General features: G+C 43.7%; 1 protein-coding gene across 3 annotated transcripts in view; it reads left to right on the top strand.

Annotated features, from left to right (window-relative positions):
* Positions 1–14,356, top strand: part of MSRA (methionine sulfoxide reductase A) — a 379,756-nt gene that overhangs the window by 276,424 nt on the left and 88,976 nt on the right. For all 3 annotated transcript variants that reach the window (XM_055577724.1, XM_055577723.1, XM_055577725.1), the window contains one exon: positions 3,278–3,384. In XM_055577724.1, coding sequence (XP_055433699.1) covers positions 3,278–3,384 — 107 coding nt within the window. The remainder of the gene's footprint in view (positions 1–3,277; positions 3,385–14,356) is intronic.

Raw genomic sequence — 14,356 nt, 5'->3', positions numbered from 1 at the left:
ACCTAGAGCTAGACATCCTGGAATGTGAAGTCAAGTGAGCTTTAGGAAGCATCACTACACACAAAACTAGTAGAGGCAATGGAATTCTAGCTGAGCTATTTCAAATCCTAATAGGTGATGCTGTGAAAGTGCTGCACTCAGTATGCCAGCAAATTTGGAAAACTCAGCAGTGGCCACAGGACTGGAAAAGGTCAGTTTTCATTCCAATCCCAAAGAAGGGCAATGCCAAAGACTGTTCAAACTACTGCACAATTGGACTCATCTCATATACTAGCAAAGTAATGCTCAAAATTCTCCAAGTGAGGTTTCAGCAGTATGTGAACCATGAACTTCCGGATGTTCAAGCTGGATTTAGAAAAGGCAGAGGAACCAGAGATCAAATTGCCAACATCTGTTGGATCTTAGAAAAAGCAAGAGGATTCCAGAAAAACATCTACTTCTGCTTTATTGATTACACCAAAGCTTTTGACTGTGTTGGTCACAACAAACTGTGGAAAATTCTTCAAGAGATTGTAATAGCAGACCACCTTACCTGCCTCCTGAGAAATCTTATGCAGGTCAAGAAGCAGCAGTTAGAACTGGACATGGAACAACAAACTGGTTCCAAATTGGGGAAGGAATACGTCAAGGCTGTATGTTGTCACCTTGCTTATTTAACTTCTATGCAGAGCACATCATGTGAAATGCCAGGCTGGATGAAGCACAAGCTGGAATCAAGATTTCTGGGAGGAATATCAATAACCTCAGATACATAATAACCTCAGATGATTCTGCCACTCTTATGGCAGAAAGTGAAGAGGAACTGAAGAGCCTCTTGATAAAAATGAAAGAGGAGAGTGAAAAAGCTGGCTTAAAACTCAACATTCAAAAAATAAAGATCAAAACAATGGAAACAGTGTCAGACTTTATTTTTTTGGGCTCCAAAATCACTGCAGATGGTGACTGCAGCCATGAAATTAAAAGATGCTTGCTCCTTGGAAGAAAAGCTATGACCAACCTAGACAGCATATTAAAAAGCAGATACATTACTTTGCCAACAAAAGTCTGTCTAGTCAAAGCTATAGTTTTTCCAGTAGTCATGTACAGATGTGAGAGTTGGACTATAAAGAAAGCTGAGCACCAAAGAATTGATGCTTTTGAACTGTGATGTTGGAGAATACTCTTGAGAGTCCCTTAGACTGCAAGAAGATCAAAACAGTCAATCCTAAAGAAAATCAGTCCTGAATATTCATTGGAAGGACTGATGCTGAAGCTGAAACTCCAGTACTTTGGCCACCTGATGCAAAGAACTGACTCATTTAAAAAGACCCTGATGCTGGGAAAGATTGAAGGCGGGAAAAGAAGGGGATGACAGAGGAAGAGATGATTGGATTCTATCATCGACTCGATGGACATGAGTTTGGGCAACCTCTGGGAGTTGGTGATGGACAGAGGCCTGGTGTGCTGCAGTCAGTGGGGTTGCAAAGAGTCAGACATGACTGAGGGACTGAACTGACTGACTGCCACATGGAGAACCTGGTTTTCTGCATCTTGTGCTAAATGGAGAGGGATGTGACTTGATTTAAAAATCAGTCATCTGGCAGTGTTTTTTCTTCACAGGAATATTTCAGAAGGAACAGTGATGCTACCATCCTGCCATTATGCAAATAGATGTTAGGACAAAAGGGTGGGATATAGTCACACTGGAGAAGCCCTACTTGTAAGAGAAGGAGGGAAAACTGAAGAAGACAGAGAACATTCTGGAATGTATATTTATCCACTCTCTTACACAGTCTCTTAAGTAACATTTGCAAGAATACATACATATCATATACTATAAATAATACTTAATATAATATATGCGTTGGTGCATGCTAAGTCGCTTCAGTCGTGTCTGACTCTGCAACCCTATGGACTGCAGCCTGCCAGGCTCCTCTGTCCATGGGATTCTCCAGGCAAGAATACTCAAGTGGGTTGCCATGCCCTCCTCCAAGGGATCTTCCCGACCCAGGGATCAAAGCAGTGTCTGTCTCCTATTAGCTGGTGGATTCTTTACCATTAACACCACCTTGGAAGCTCCTACTAATATGTATCTAGACTATAGTACCACCACTATAATACTTAAATGAATATATAACTTACAAAGAAATGAAATAGATATCCTAATTTGATATTACTCAGTGCTTATTGGAGGTATGGGATGGTTAATCTTTAGTATACAATATTAATATTTCAATGTCATTATTGATATTGGCTTTTTAATAATGAGTTCCTGATCCCCCTTGTGACCTTTGTATATGGAGGAGAAGAGGGGGTCCCACAGGTGAGAGAATGGGATTTCTAGGAAGTCACCTAAGCTGGCTGGAGGAGGGCATGGCAATCCATTCCAGTGTTCTTGCCTGGAGAATCCCATGGGCAGAGACGGAGGATCCTGGGGGCTTTTCTCCACGGGGTCGCAGAATTGGCCGGGACCGAGCAACCCAACAGCAACAGCAGCAGCACCTACGCTGGGGGCTTGGAAACTTGGAACTGTTGCTTTAGGAGGGTTGCATCTTTTATGGGAGGAGTTTGCGGGTACTTGTTAAAACTGAAACCGATGCTTTAGTGACGCAGTAAATGCGTGTGAAGTTCTTTCCTCAGCAGCATGGGGATCTGTAGGGGATCTCTGACAGGCCGGTGGCAGTGTAAGATGGGGACTCCATCATTCAGTTAGAAGTTGACCTTGAGCTACTGTTAGCTCTACACTCGAGCTGCTGTGACTGTGAAAATGCCCTGGGCTGCCTTGAAAATGCCAGGTTTTCCTTTGACTGGGTGTGTGACCTTAGGCAAACTCTTTAAACCCGTTGCGCATCAGTCACTTTGTCATTTATTAGGCATCTCCTCTGTGTAGGGCACCACGCCAGGCACTTCTCCGCATATTATTCCATTTCCTTATCTGCCAAGCAAGGGATGGTACCACCTGCCACACAGAGTCTCTCATTAGAATCCACAGAAACAGTGTGTTATCACAGTGCTTCACAATCGAAAAATGGTTATGACTTCAATATCTGCATGGAAGAACGCGTGTTTGTAGAGCATCTACTATGATGCGAGACTTGAGATAAATTTTGCTAAAACGCAGATACGTTATAAATAAAACAGGCAAAGCAAAACAGATACGTTGCCTGCTTGTTCAAGGAGAGTTGTGTCAGGATGAAACTGAAACGAGCACTTAGCAGGACGCGCGTCCTGAAGGACGTGTGACACTGGCCTCATGGCCCGGGCCACCCCAGTAACCCTGCGCTTTCCTCTTCCCCAGGCATGCGCCAAGGCAACGACTACGGCTCTCAGTACCGCTCCGCCATCTACCCGACCTCTGCCGAGCACGTGGGGGCAGCCCTGAGGTCCAAGGAGGACTACCAGAAGGTAGGTCCCATCTCCCTCCCAGGCCACCTGTGGAGGAAGAGTCTGGTTCTTGGCACGCCCTGCGTTCCATTTGCGTGTTCTGGGAAATTTCTATCAGCCTCGTGGAATAGAGCCCTTCTGCTCCATAGAAGAACGTGCTCTTATGAATGTCTCCTAAACTCAGCTCATCCAGATGAACATATAACTTAACATCAAATTTCTCTCTCTCTGAGTCTCTTTTTTTTCTTCTTTCTGTATTAATCTGCTTAGGCTGCCATGACAAAGCACTACAGATGGGATGCTTAAGCAGCAGAAATCTGTGGTCTCACAGCTCTGTTGAATCACAGGGAGTTTAAAGTCATGGTGTTGGCAGGACTGAATCTGCTCGGGGACTCTCCCCTGGGCTTGTAGCCGGCTGTCTCCTCCCTGTCTTCTCATCATCGACTCTCTGTGCGTCTGTTTCTGGGTCCAAATTAATACCATTTATGACAACTCCAGTCACGTTAGGACAAGGCCTTAGCTAATGACCATATTTAACTCCATCACCTCTGTTACTGTCTCCAGGGGAGGTCACATGCTGAGGTCCTGGTAGTTGGGATTTCCGCGTATCTTTTTGGGGGACACATAATTATAACTGTTAACTGGGTTGATGTTTGTGAAGCATAGAGCATAGCAAAGTGCTCAACAGATGGTAGCCCATATCACTGTTGGGATTTCAGCTTCAGTTTGGTAGATAAGCCTTGGTTGCTGATACCATCACTTGAGAAAAGTAATGCATGATGAGAGAGGAGGCTTAGGGCCAGAAGAACAGTAGCACTTGAGAGGTGGGTTAGAGAAGTACCTAGGGCAGATGAGACACGGTGGCAGGTTCAACAGAGGACCAGCGCCAAGCAAAAACTTCACAGTTCATTCTGTTTGGTTTAATCTCACTATATTTAATTATAAAGGTTATGTTATTAATACTAAAAGTAACATATAATTAGTGCTATATATTGATTTCCTAATGTAATGATTCACAGTCTCTCTTAAAAACTCCAGAAAAATATTAATTTCCCTCCAGACCATCTCAAAATGAGTTGATCTTCTTGTGTTCACCTTGAAGAGGTTAAGGTCAAAAGGTTAGTGCCTCCCACATGAGGACGAAGAGGCTAACTTACACCTAATAGTCTGGTTTCTACCCCAGTATAGTTTCTATCTTTAGCTTTGAGTAGAACCCACATTGACCTTAGATAACTGATAGACATATGAAGTAAAATTTAGACATTAAGTGTTATTTGTTTCAATAATTTCTCCGTTACTTTTGTAGATTGGGGGAATGTTAATCTTGAACAATCTTGTTCAATGTTAATCAATGAATAATCTTAACAGTTGTTCTAACCTAGTGCTCTTTGAATGTTCTATACCTAGGGACATGGGAGTTAAATACATTCCTATATATACATATATCCCCGTCATGGATCACAGCCTTGGCTTTTAAAAGTAAGGTCTATTTCAAAAATAAAAATTGGGCTCTTCTGTACCCCCAACATCCAGATATCCATTGTGGTTCATGTACCCATGTAGAATTGCTTGATCACCAACTCAGAGAACAAATAATGTTATGTCTCTTTTAGTTTTATACATAAATAAAAACTGGCTCTGAATTATACTGACAGATGAATAGAAAGTGCCGTACTTTTCTCCTGGCAAACTGACTAACTCCAGAGAGTCTTGACTCTAGACCAGTGCCGCCATACAACCTTCTACCCAACAGCAGTGGTCTGCCCTGCAGTGTCCGGATACTGTGGGGAAGAGAGAGGTGAGGCCAAGGGCATCTGAGCTGGTGCACGAGAGGTGGCTGGTGTGACAATATGCAAAGGGTCCTTCACCTGCCCCCGCCTGGTCCAAGCCAGGCAGCTGACTGCAGTCTCCAGGATGATTTTCTATGACTTAGTGGCTTTTTGGCTCCCCTGTTAGAGCAAATAAGTCTAGTTTTAGCAGGCATCCTGGTACAATTGTTGAGTTATGTAATGTGCAGAGATATAGAGAGCAGAGTACATCATGAGAAACGCTGGGCTGGAAGAAGCACAAGCTGGAATCAAGATTGCCGGGAGAAATATCAATAACCAGAAGCAGAAGATATTAAGAAGAGGTGGCAAGAATACACAGAAGAACTGTACAAAAAAGATCTTCATGACCAAGATAATCACGATGGTGTGATCACTCACCTAGAGCCAGACATCCTGGAATGTGAAGTCAAGTGGGCCTTAGAAAGCATCACTACAAACAAAGCTAGTGGAGGTGATGGAATTCCAGTTGAGCTCTTTCAAATCCTGAAAGATGATGCTGTCAAAGTGCTGCACTCAATATGCCAGCAAATTTGGAAAACTCAGCAGTGGCCACAGGACTGGAAAAGGTCAGTTTTCATTTCAATCCCAAAGAAAGGCAATGCCAAAGAATGCTCAAACTACCGCACAATTGCACTCATCTCACATGCCTGTAAAGTAATGCTCAAAATTCTCCAAGCCAGGCTTCAGCAATATGTGAACCATGAACTTCCAGAGGTTCAAGCTGGTTTTAGAAACGGCAGAGGAACCAGAGATCAAATGGCTAACATCTGCTGTATCATGGAAAAGGCAAGAGAGTTCCAGAAACACATCTACTTCTGCTTTATTGACTATGCCAAAGCCTTTGACTGTGTGGATCACAATAAACTGTGGAAAATTCTGAAAGAGATGGGAATACCAGACCACCTGACCTCTTGAGAAACCTATATGCAGGTCAGGAAGCAACAGTTAGAACCGGAGATGGAACAACAGACTGGTTCCAAATAGGAAAAGGAGTATGTCAAGGCTGTTTATTTAAGTCATATAAGTCGACCCTGCTTATTTAACTTATATGCAGAGAACATCATGAGAATTGCTGGGCTGGAAGAAGCACAAGCTGGAATCAAGATTGCCAGGAGAAATATCACTAACCTCAGATATGCAGATGACACCACCCTATGGCAGAAAATGAAGAGAAACTAAAAAGCCTCTTGAAGAAAGTGAAAGAGGAGAGTGAAAAAGTTGGCTTAAGGCTCAACATTCAGAAAAGTAAGATCATGGCATCTGGTCCCATCACTTCATGGGAAATAGATGAGGAAACAGTGGAAACAGTGTCAGACTTTATTTTTCTGGGCTCCAAAATCACTGCAGATGGTGATTGCAGCCATGAAGTTAAAAGATGCTTGCTCCTTGGAAGGAAAGTTATGACCAACCTAGATAGCATATTGAAAAGCAGAGACATTACTTTGCCAACAAAGGTCTGTCTAGTCAAGGCTATGGTTTTTCCTGTGGTCATGTATGGATGTGAGAGTTGGACTGTGAAGAAGGCTGAGCGCTGAAGAATTGATGCTTTTGCACTGTGGTGTTGGATAAGACTCTTGAGAGTCCCTTGGATTGCAAGGAGATCCAGCCAGTCCATTCTAAAGGAGATCAGTCCTGGGTGTTCACTGGAAGGACTGATGTTGAAGTTGAAACTCCAGTACTTTGGCCACCTCATGTGAAGAGCTGACTCATTGGAAAAGACCCTGATGCTGGGAAAGATTGAAGGCGGGAGGAGAAGGGGACGACAGAGGATGAGATGGTTGGATGGCATCACCGACTTGATGCACATGAGTTTGGGTAAACTCTGGGAGTTGGTGATGGACAGGGAGGCCTGGTGTGCTTCGATTCATGGCGTCGCAAAGAGTTGGACACAGCTGAGCAACGGAAGTGAACTGATGGTGTTGATATATCTATGTGTATATATGATATTGATAATAGAACAGCAACCATAGTACTGACTACTTACTACATGATAATTACTGTTTTAAGCATTTTATATAAAGGGAACCATTTCTATATCTCTGACTATCTATAAACATACATAGATATAATGGATGTATAGATATAATGGATCTAATGGACATGTTTAGATATAGGTATGAATATATCTCTCTGTATCTTTATATAAAATTGTATGCACCCATGACTCTTGTTTCTAATTTTGAAGCTCATATCATTTTCCAACTGTCCATTTAATTGGTATAATTGATAAATACACACAGAAAAAGATAAAAGAAAAATCAGTAATCATGGTGCAGTGAGAGGCGGGTGTAATTAGCTTTTACACCGTAAAGAGGTTGATCTGTGCTTTTATGTTTACCTTAAAGAATAATGTGGTCTTTATTAGGTCCACTAAGTAGGGAGAGAGACTCAGATATCACGAGTTACCTTCTCACAGGTCAGTGAAGGAGCAGAGGCTTGGCTTCCAGGGTTTCCTCTCCAGGGTAACCCTTGGACAGATCCCTGAAGCAGTAGGGGTCTTTAATCTGGGAGAGTTATTCTTAACAATACTGGATGAGGGTCTAGGAGTCTGTAATCTATCTCATCACAAACTTTTGGGTTTACTTCTGAGAGTGGGGAGGTTCTGAAGATGGATTTCCATCATTTTACATGTACTGTAAGATGTAAAAAGATGTAAAAGATTTTCTCCTGTAAGAGTTGGCATTGCTGGTGGCTCTGTCACTGCATCTGGGGGGATCATCTTATTTGAACCCTGGCGGGACCCCTCTGCACTAATTATAACATCGTTGACTCAGATTACTAATTTAATAGTCTTCGCTAGTTTGCCCCCAGTGACCCCCTAATAACCAGCTTCTTCAGCAACTTCTTTATGCCATGCAAAGTCGAGAGTGACAGTGCTGCTTACCACCGAGCAGTCATTTGAACATAAAACTAGCTGATTTTATCACAGGGACCAATTGTTGAGCTAATTAGATGTGCAGTACTGCTGATGAGCCAGAAACCCAAAGTGATTTTTCCGTCTAAGCCGTGGTTTTCTGCAGAGTTGGCTGGGTTGTAGACACCAGGCTCACCAACAATCCTTGAAAAGGAAGAAAGGCTGAAGACATTTGCTAATTTCCATTCAGATGAGGGCAGATTGGAGAATCTCACAGGAGAGGACCTGAGAGGAACCTCAACTTCACCCTGAGTTCCTTGACCTTGAAAGGGCAGGTTTCTGTTTACAGAATTTGACAGCTGCTTCATATCTTTGGTGAGCTGCAGCTTTGGCACAAAATGTGGGATCTTCTTGCCTTTGGACAAAGTCTTCATGGTGGTGGTGGTTTAGTCAGTAAGTTGTATCAGACTTTTGTGACCCCATGGACTATAGCCCTCCAGGCTCCTCTGTCCATGGGATTTCCCAGGCAAGAGTACTGGAGGGGGTTGTCATTCCCTTCTCCAGGGGATCTTCCCCACCCAGAGATCAAACCCAGGTCTCCTGCATTGCAGGTGGATTCTTTACCACTGAGCCACCAGGGAAGCCAAAGACTTCATAATCTTTCATTAATAGCATTTTCATATTTTTTTTTTGCCAGAGTTTCATAGTGGAATCATCTGCTTATGGTATTCATTGGAGGAGATAATTGGATGTATTCTTGTTTTTGGATCACCAGATGTAGACAGTTTCCCTCTCAAGTGAGCCCGTGATGATGTTTTCTAATATTCTAAACTGACTCATAGCTTCTGGCAGGGAGGGGGGTTGTTCACATGTGATTTTTATGTCCTGAAAATCCAACTCTTCCTCATTTAGGAACTGGATCTTTTGATCAGTAATAGATTATGTTCCCTGAAATTTGCTGAAGAATTAATAAATCAAAAGACTGTTCTGGCCACATGACCTACTTTCTTCCCAATGCCTCAGAGCTTCATGAACAGTAAGCACAAGCTTTCCTCTGGACTATCTTTTTGGGTGAATGTTAAATTACCCACCATGTGTCAAATATGAAACAGGGCCTTAATGTCTCTGTCTCCCAGCATGTTTGTTTATCCACCCACCCACCTATCCATCCATCCATCCATCCATATCTTCAGCATAGCTATAGTCTCCAAGTGTTTATCATGTTTTATCTTTAATTTCAATTATCTAGCAATCTGTTACTGTACTGTACACAGTGTCATTATAAAGCAAAGTACCCAAAATGAAAGGTAAAAAGCAAGAAGTATTTTTCGGCATTGCTTCAACTTCCCTGATGGCTCAGTTGATAAAGAATCTGCCTGCAATGCAGGAGACCCCAGTCCAGTTTCTGGGTTGGGAAGATCCACTGGAGAAGAGATAGGCTACCCATTCAATATTCTTGGGCTTCCCTTGTGGCTTAGCTGGTAAAGAATCTGCCTGCAATGTGAGAGACTGGGGTTTGATCTCTGGGTTGAGAAGATCCTCTGGAGAAGGGAAAGGCTACCCACTCCAGTATTCTGGCCTGGAGAATTCCATGGACTGTATAGTCCATGGGGTCACAGAGTCAGACATGACTGAGTGTCTTTCACTTTCACTTTGATTATTTAGTTTGATCAGTGGCTGCCAACATTCCTTGGCATGTGGCCACATCCTCCCAGTCTCTGAGTAGGTGGCCAAGTGGCCTTCTCCACTCCTGTGTGTCCAATCTCCCCCTCCTTCTGTCTTACAAGGACGCATGTGATCACATGTAGGGCCCACTGGATAAGCCAGGATAATCTCCCCATCACGAGATCCTTAATTTAATCACAGCTGGGAAGTCTTTGCCGTATAAAGTAACATTTACACGTTCTGGGGATTAGGGCACGGACGTTTGGCCGGCAGCAGTATTGAGCCTACTACAGTCCTCAGGCCTGGATTCCATCCTGCAGCTGTCGTGTGCCATGACTCATGTGACAGTGGTAACCTTTGGAGGCTGAAACTGGGAGTTCTTTTTTCCCTGGCTGCTCACCCAGTGGGCACACATCTGACTTCTTCGGAGCCCCAGGGCCACACACAGATCACACTTGGTACCCCAGAGAGGATGGGGCTTGCTTTCCTTTCTCTAGGGAACCTTGTCTAGGTTTGAACAGAGATACAAATTTGCATCAGCTTATCCTCTTTCAAACATCTCTACCTTCAAAAAAGATCCAGCTTTATCCCCATCCTGCTTACCAAAATAAAGTAGCATACTAAAAATAACAACAGGGAAAAAATCCTGAGAGCTAGATTTGGAGGAGAAATGTGTGTGTGTGTGTGTGTGTGTGTGTGCACGCGCGTGTGCACGCACGCGCGTGTGCACGTGTATAATCAAAATAATGCTTGAATGGTCGGAGAGGATGTGCTACTGCTGTCTTACTCACTTACTACCTGTGGACCCTGACTTCTATTTCTTGTCTTCATTTTAAAATTATCCGAGTGTGGATAGCATAATTTCCTCATAGATTTGTTACAAGAATTAAATAATATTTTCTATATATGTAAAAATACATTAGAAATTCTATATATGTAAAAATACCTCTTGTTATGGACATATATGTATATGTATGTATGTATACACACACACGCACGCACATACTATAATATAGCTAGCATGTTGTACCCACCCAATATTCATTCAATGAAGCTAAGCCCCTTCAGTCTTCCAGTCAAGAAAATAGTTCTCAATTGAGAGAAACTAAATATACTCAATAAATATCCAGTTATGCTATAATCATCATAATACAACTGGACCTGATAATTCCCTACCAGAAGGTTCAGATCCTTTGTGTTTCCTTATATGCATCGATAGCCTAAAAATTTGAAAATGTCTTTCCTTCTGTACCTTCCCCAGTAAATTAATACATTAATTACCTTATCAGCTATTAATTATATACTGATTAGTTGCCAGACTCACATTACGGTTGTTTCAAACACAGCCATCGGAAGAAGGATCTCGTAAGCTTTCTTTTCAATAAACTGTGCTACGCAGCAGCACAGAAGCCCGTGTGTCACAAATGCTCTTCCCTGTAGACCATTCTCTGGGAACTGTCCTAACTTTAAGTGGGCTGTCTGGGGGCTCCTGGTTCATTCTTGTTTCCCCCAAGACCTGGTTCTGTTCTTCGAATCTAGCAGATTGTCAGCAAATATTTGTTGACCTGAACCGAAAAGATGTAGCAGAGTCAGGAACCATCTTTACTCCTTGTTACAGACTGAATAGTTGAGTCCTCCAAAAATTTGTATTTTGAAGCCCTAACTCTCAATGTGATAGTACTAGGATCTGGGGTCTTTGAATGATTAGAGTTAGATGAGGTCATGAGGGTGGGGCCCTCATGGTGGGATTAGTCCTTGTAAAAAGAGACGCCAGAGAGCATCCTCTCCCTCTCTTTCTCTCTCCCCTCAAGCACACAGAGAAGAGGTTACCTGAGCACACAGTGAGACGGTAGTCATCTCTACTACTACTGCTACTAAGTCGCTTCAGTCGTGTCCGACTCTGTGCGACCCCACAGACGGCAGCCCACCAGGCTCCCCCGTCCCTGGGATTCTCCAGGCAAGAACACTGGAGTGGGTTGCCATTTCCTTCTCCAATGCATGAAAGTGAAAAGTGAAAGCGAAGTCGCTCAGTCGTGTCCGACTCTTCACGACCCCATGGACTGCAGCCCACCAGGCTCCTCTGTCCATGGGATTTTCCAGGCAAGAGTACTGGAGTAGGTTGCCATTGCCTTCTCCTGAAATAATATTCACAATGAAACCTATCCTGCTGGCACCTCCCTTCCTCCAGAACTGGGAGAAATAATTGTCTTTTTTTAAACCCACCCAGTCTGTAGTACGTTGATGTGGCAGCCAGAGCTTACTGAGATGCCAGGAAAGGGTGGGGAGAACCTCGGCGGTGGGTGAGGGCACCTGGCTGGGGTCCTGCTCTGCCCTTACCGACTCTGACCTTGGATGAGCCCTTGCAGCTCTACTTCCTTGTGTATAAAGTGGGAAGATAAGAACAGCAAAAGTTTTTATAAATCATAACAGTTTCTTGTGCTTTGTCCCACGTCATATGAGTGGTAACCCTCACCCCACACAGGGAGGTCATTCAGGATCTGCCCTCCTACCTGCCTTAGAAAGAAAGGGAAGCTTAAAGGGCTTCATTCACCTTTCCAAGATGACCCAGGGAATACATATAGACAGTGAAAGCCATCTGACTCTGCATTCCATATGATTTCCTCACACACTGTACTGGGTAATCTGTCAAGCATTTCATGAATATCACGGTTTAATGGGGTGACTCCAGAGACAAGGCTATTGGCAACACTTCATCCTGTTTTTCCAGGGGCCCTCAGATTTCAAACTATTGAAGAAATTTAGGATCAGAGAACCTTCCTGTCATGAACAGAGAAAATGGCAGGCTGATTCCTGTTTCTTTGTTCACAAAGAAATGGATAGGTTGCGTTCTAGATATATCCCTTCTCGATCCCTTGCATTCTCTATGCTCTGATGTGAAAACCAGCAACAGCACTAAAAGACTCTGCTTTCACCAACACCAAAAATCATTTATGAATATTTGCATCTAAGCACCCTGAGTAGACATAGGTAAATGTCAGTTGATATTTTATGGTTTTGGGGATTAGCCAGCTCTTCCTCTTTTTTTTTTTTTTTTTAACTTGTGCTATTGTTTAAAGCACGCATGGAGTTATGATTTTTAAATGTCCATGGAAAAGCCCTGAATAATTCATCCACTTACCTTAGTCCAAGAGAAAAATCCCTTTGTCTGCCCAGCAATAAAGATGAAATTCCTCTTACACAGGTATTATTATTAACCCTAAACAAGAACGTGTGAAATGAATGTTTTTAAAATGCCCATTTCTGGGAGGCAGGCGTCTATATCGCTGTGTGTGCAGCCATATAGACAGATAAATCTTTGGCCTTAATGGTTTAGTTGCACTGAGTGATTATTTTCATTTCTACTTATTACTGTGTGTTAGACTCCTCGTGTATGAGTACGAATTGCTCTTTCTTGACTGTATTTAGAAATATCCGCATTACCCCTGGGTATTTGTTCATTAATAGGAGGTGGGGAGAGAAAAAGCTTGTAATAATGGGCTTTACATATTATTAAACTGTGTGCGTTCACATTAGGGTCCAAGTGGAAAAAATCTGGTTTGTGTTACTGCCCTCTGGTGGTTGCAGTGTGTTGCTGCAGTGTCAGGGAAGTAAGCGCATCCCTGGGGTGGAGCTCTGCCTGCGGTGGCTGAGAGCCATGCAGACCCCCGGGCTTTGCGGGCCATCAGTCTTTGATTCACATTTACTGCTTTTCATCCAGGTGCACTGCAAGCACCCTAGGATTCTGCTCAGTGGCCAGAATAATGATCAAAAAGCCCGTATCCACACAAAATATCTCTGACCAACGTAGGGTGACATTCGAGTGAATTCAGGTTCTCCGTGGACCTCACTCTTCCTCATCTTTCCAGATCAGCGTGGGAAGATGCAGTGGCTCCCCTTGTGCGACATATGTAACCCCTGTGGTATCCAGAGTGACTTTGGATGTCTCCAGATGAGTGTTTTCAATGTTAATAGTTATGTGTTAATATTTTACCATGTTTTAGGCACAATGCAGGGAGTGTTTGATACCCATGGCCTCCTGGACGTAGGTGCTGACCAGGAGATGGTGCCCACGCACAGTGGCTTTCTCTGCAGTGATGCAGCACTGGGTTGGTGAGCTGTTGGTTGATGGGGCAAGGCCCACATGGAGGTGGGGGGACGACTGGGAGCAGCAGCAGCTCAGCTTCTTGCTTGTGGTGTGACCTTGGAGTGTTCACCTCGATAAGCCTGGGTGTCCTGATTTGTTGAATAGGATCGTAATGGCTCCTTCTTAGGGTGCTGTAGCCTTTTAAAGGTGCGGTGCACATGTCAGGCGTCTGTCTCGGAATAGGGTCCCCTGTCTCCCCACACTCAGACACTTCTCTGAGCCTGCTTTCCTCCCTGATTGAATCCTGCTGTGCTTGCCACGCTCATTCTGTTCTTTATCAGGCCTGCTGTAAGCTTCCATGTTCTTCTCCCTCTTGAATACAGGTGGGCTCTCTCCTGTGGAGTGCACTCCACGTGGCACCCTGCACAAAGCAGGCTCTTTTCTTGTGCTTGTGGCAGGAGTTAAGCACAGGGGCAAAATAATTCTAAGTGACGTTTGCCCGTCCTTTAACAGTGTCTTGCATCTATCAGATGAGGACAGGACCTATCCATTGTCCCTCCT

Source organism: Bubalus kerabau, chromosome 4 (genome assembly GCF_029407905.1).
Source record: "Bubalus kerabau isolate K-KA32 ecotype Philippines breed swamp buffalo chromosome 4, PCC_UOA_SB_1v2, whole genome shotgun sequence".
In the NCBI taxonomy this organism is placed as follows: domain Eukaryota; kingdom Metazoa; phylum Chordata; class Mammalia; order Artiodactyla; family Bovidae; genus Bubalus; species Bubalus kerabau.
The sequence above is the reverse complement of the archived record's forward strand: the minus strand, read 5'-3'. Positions and strand labels throughout refer to the sequence as shown.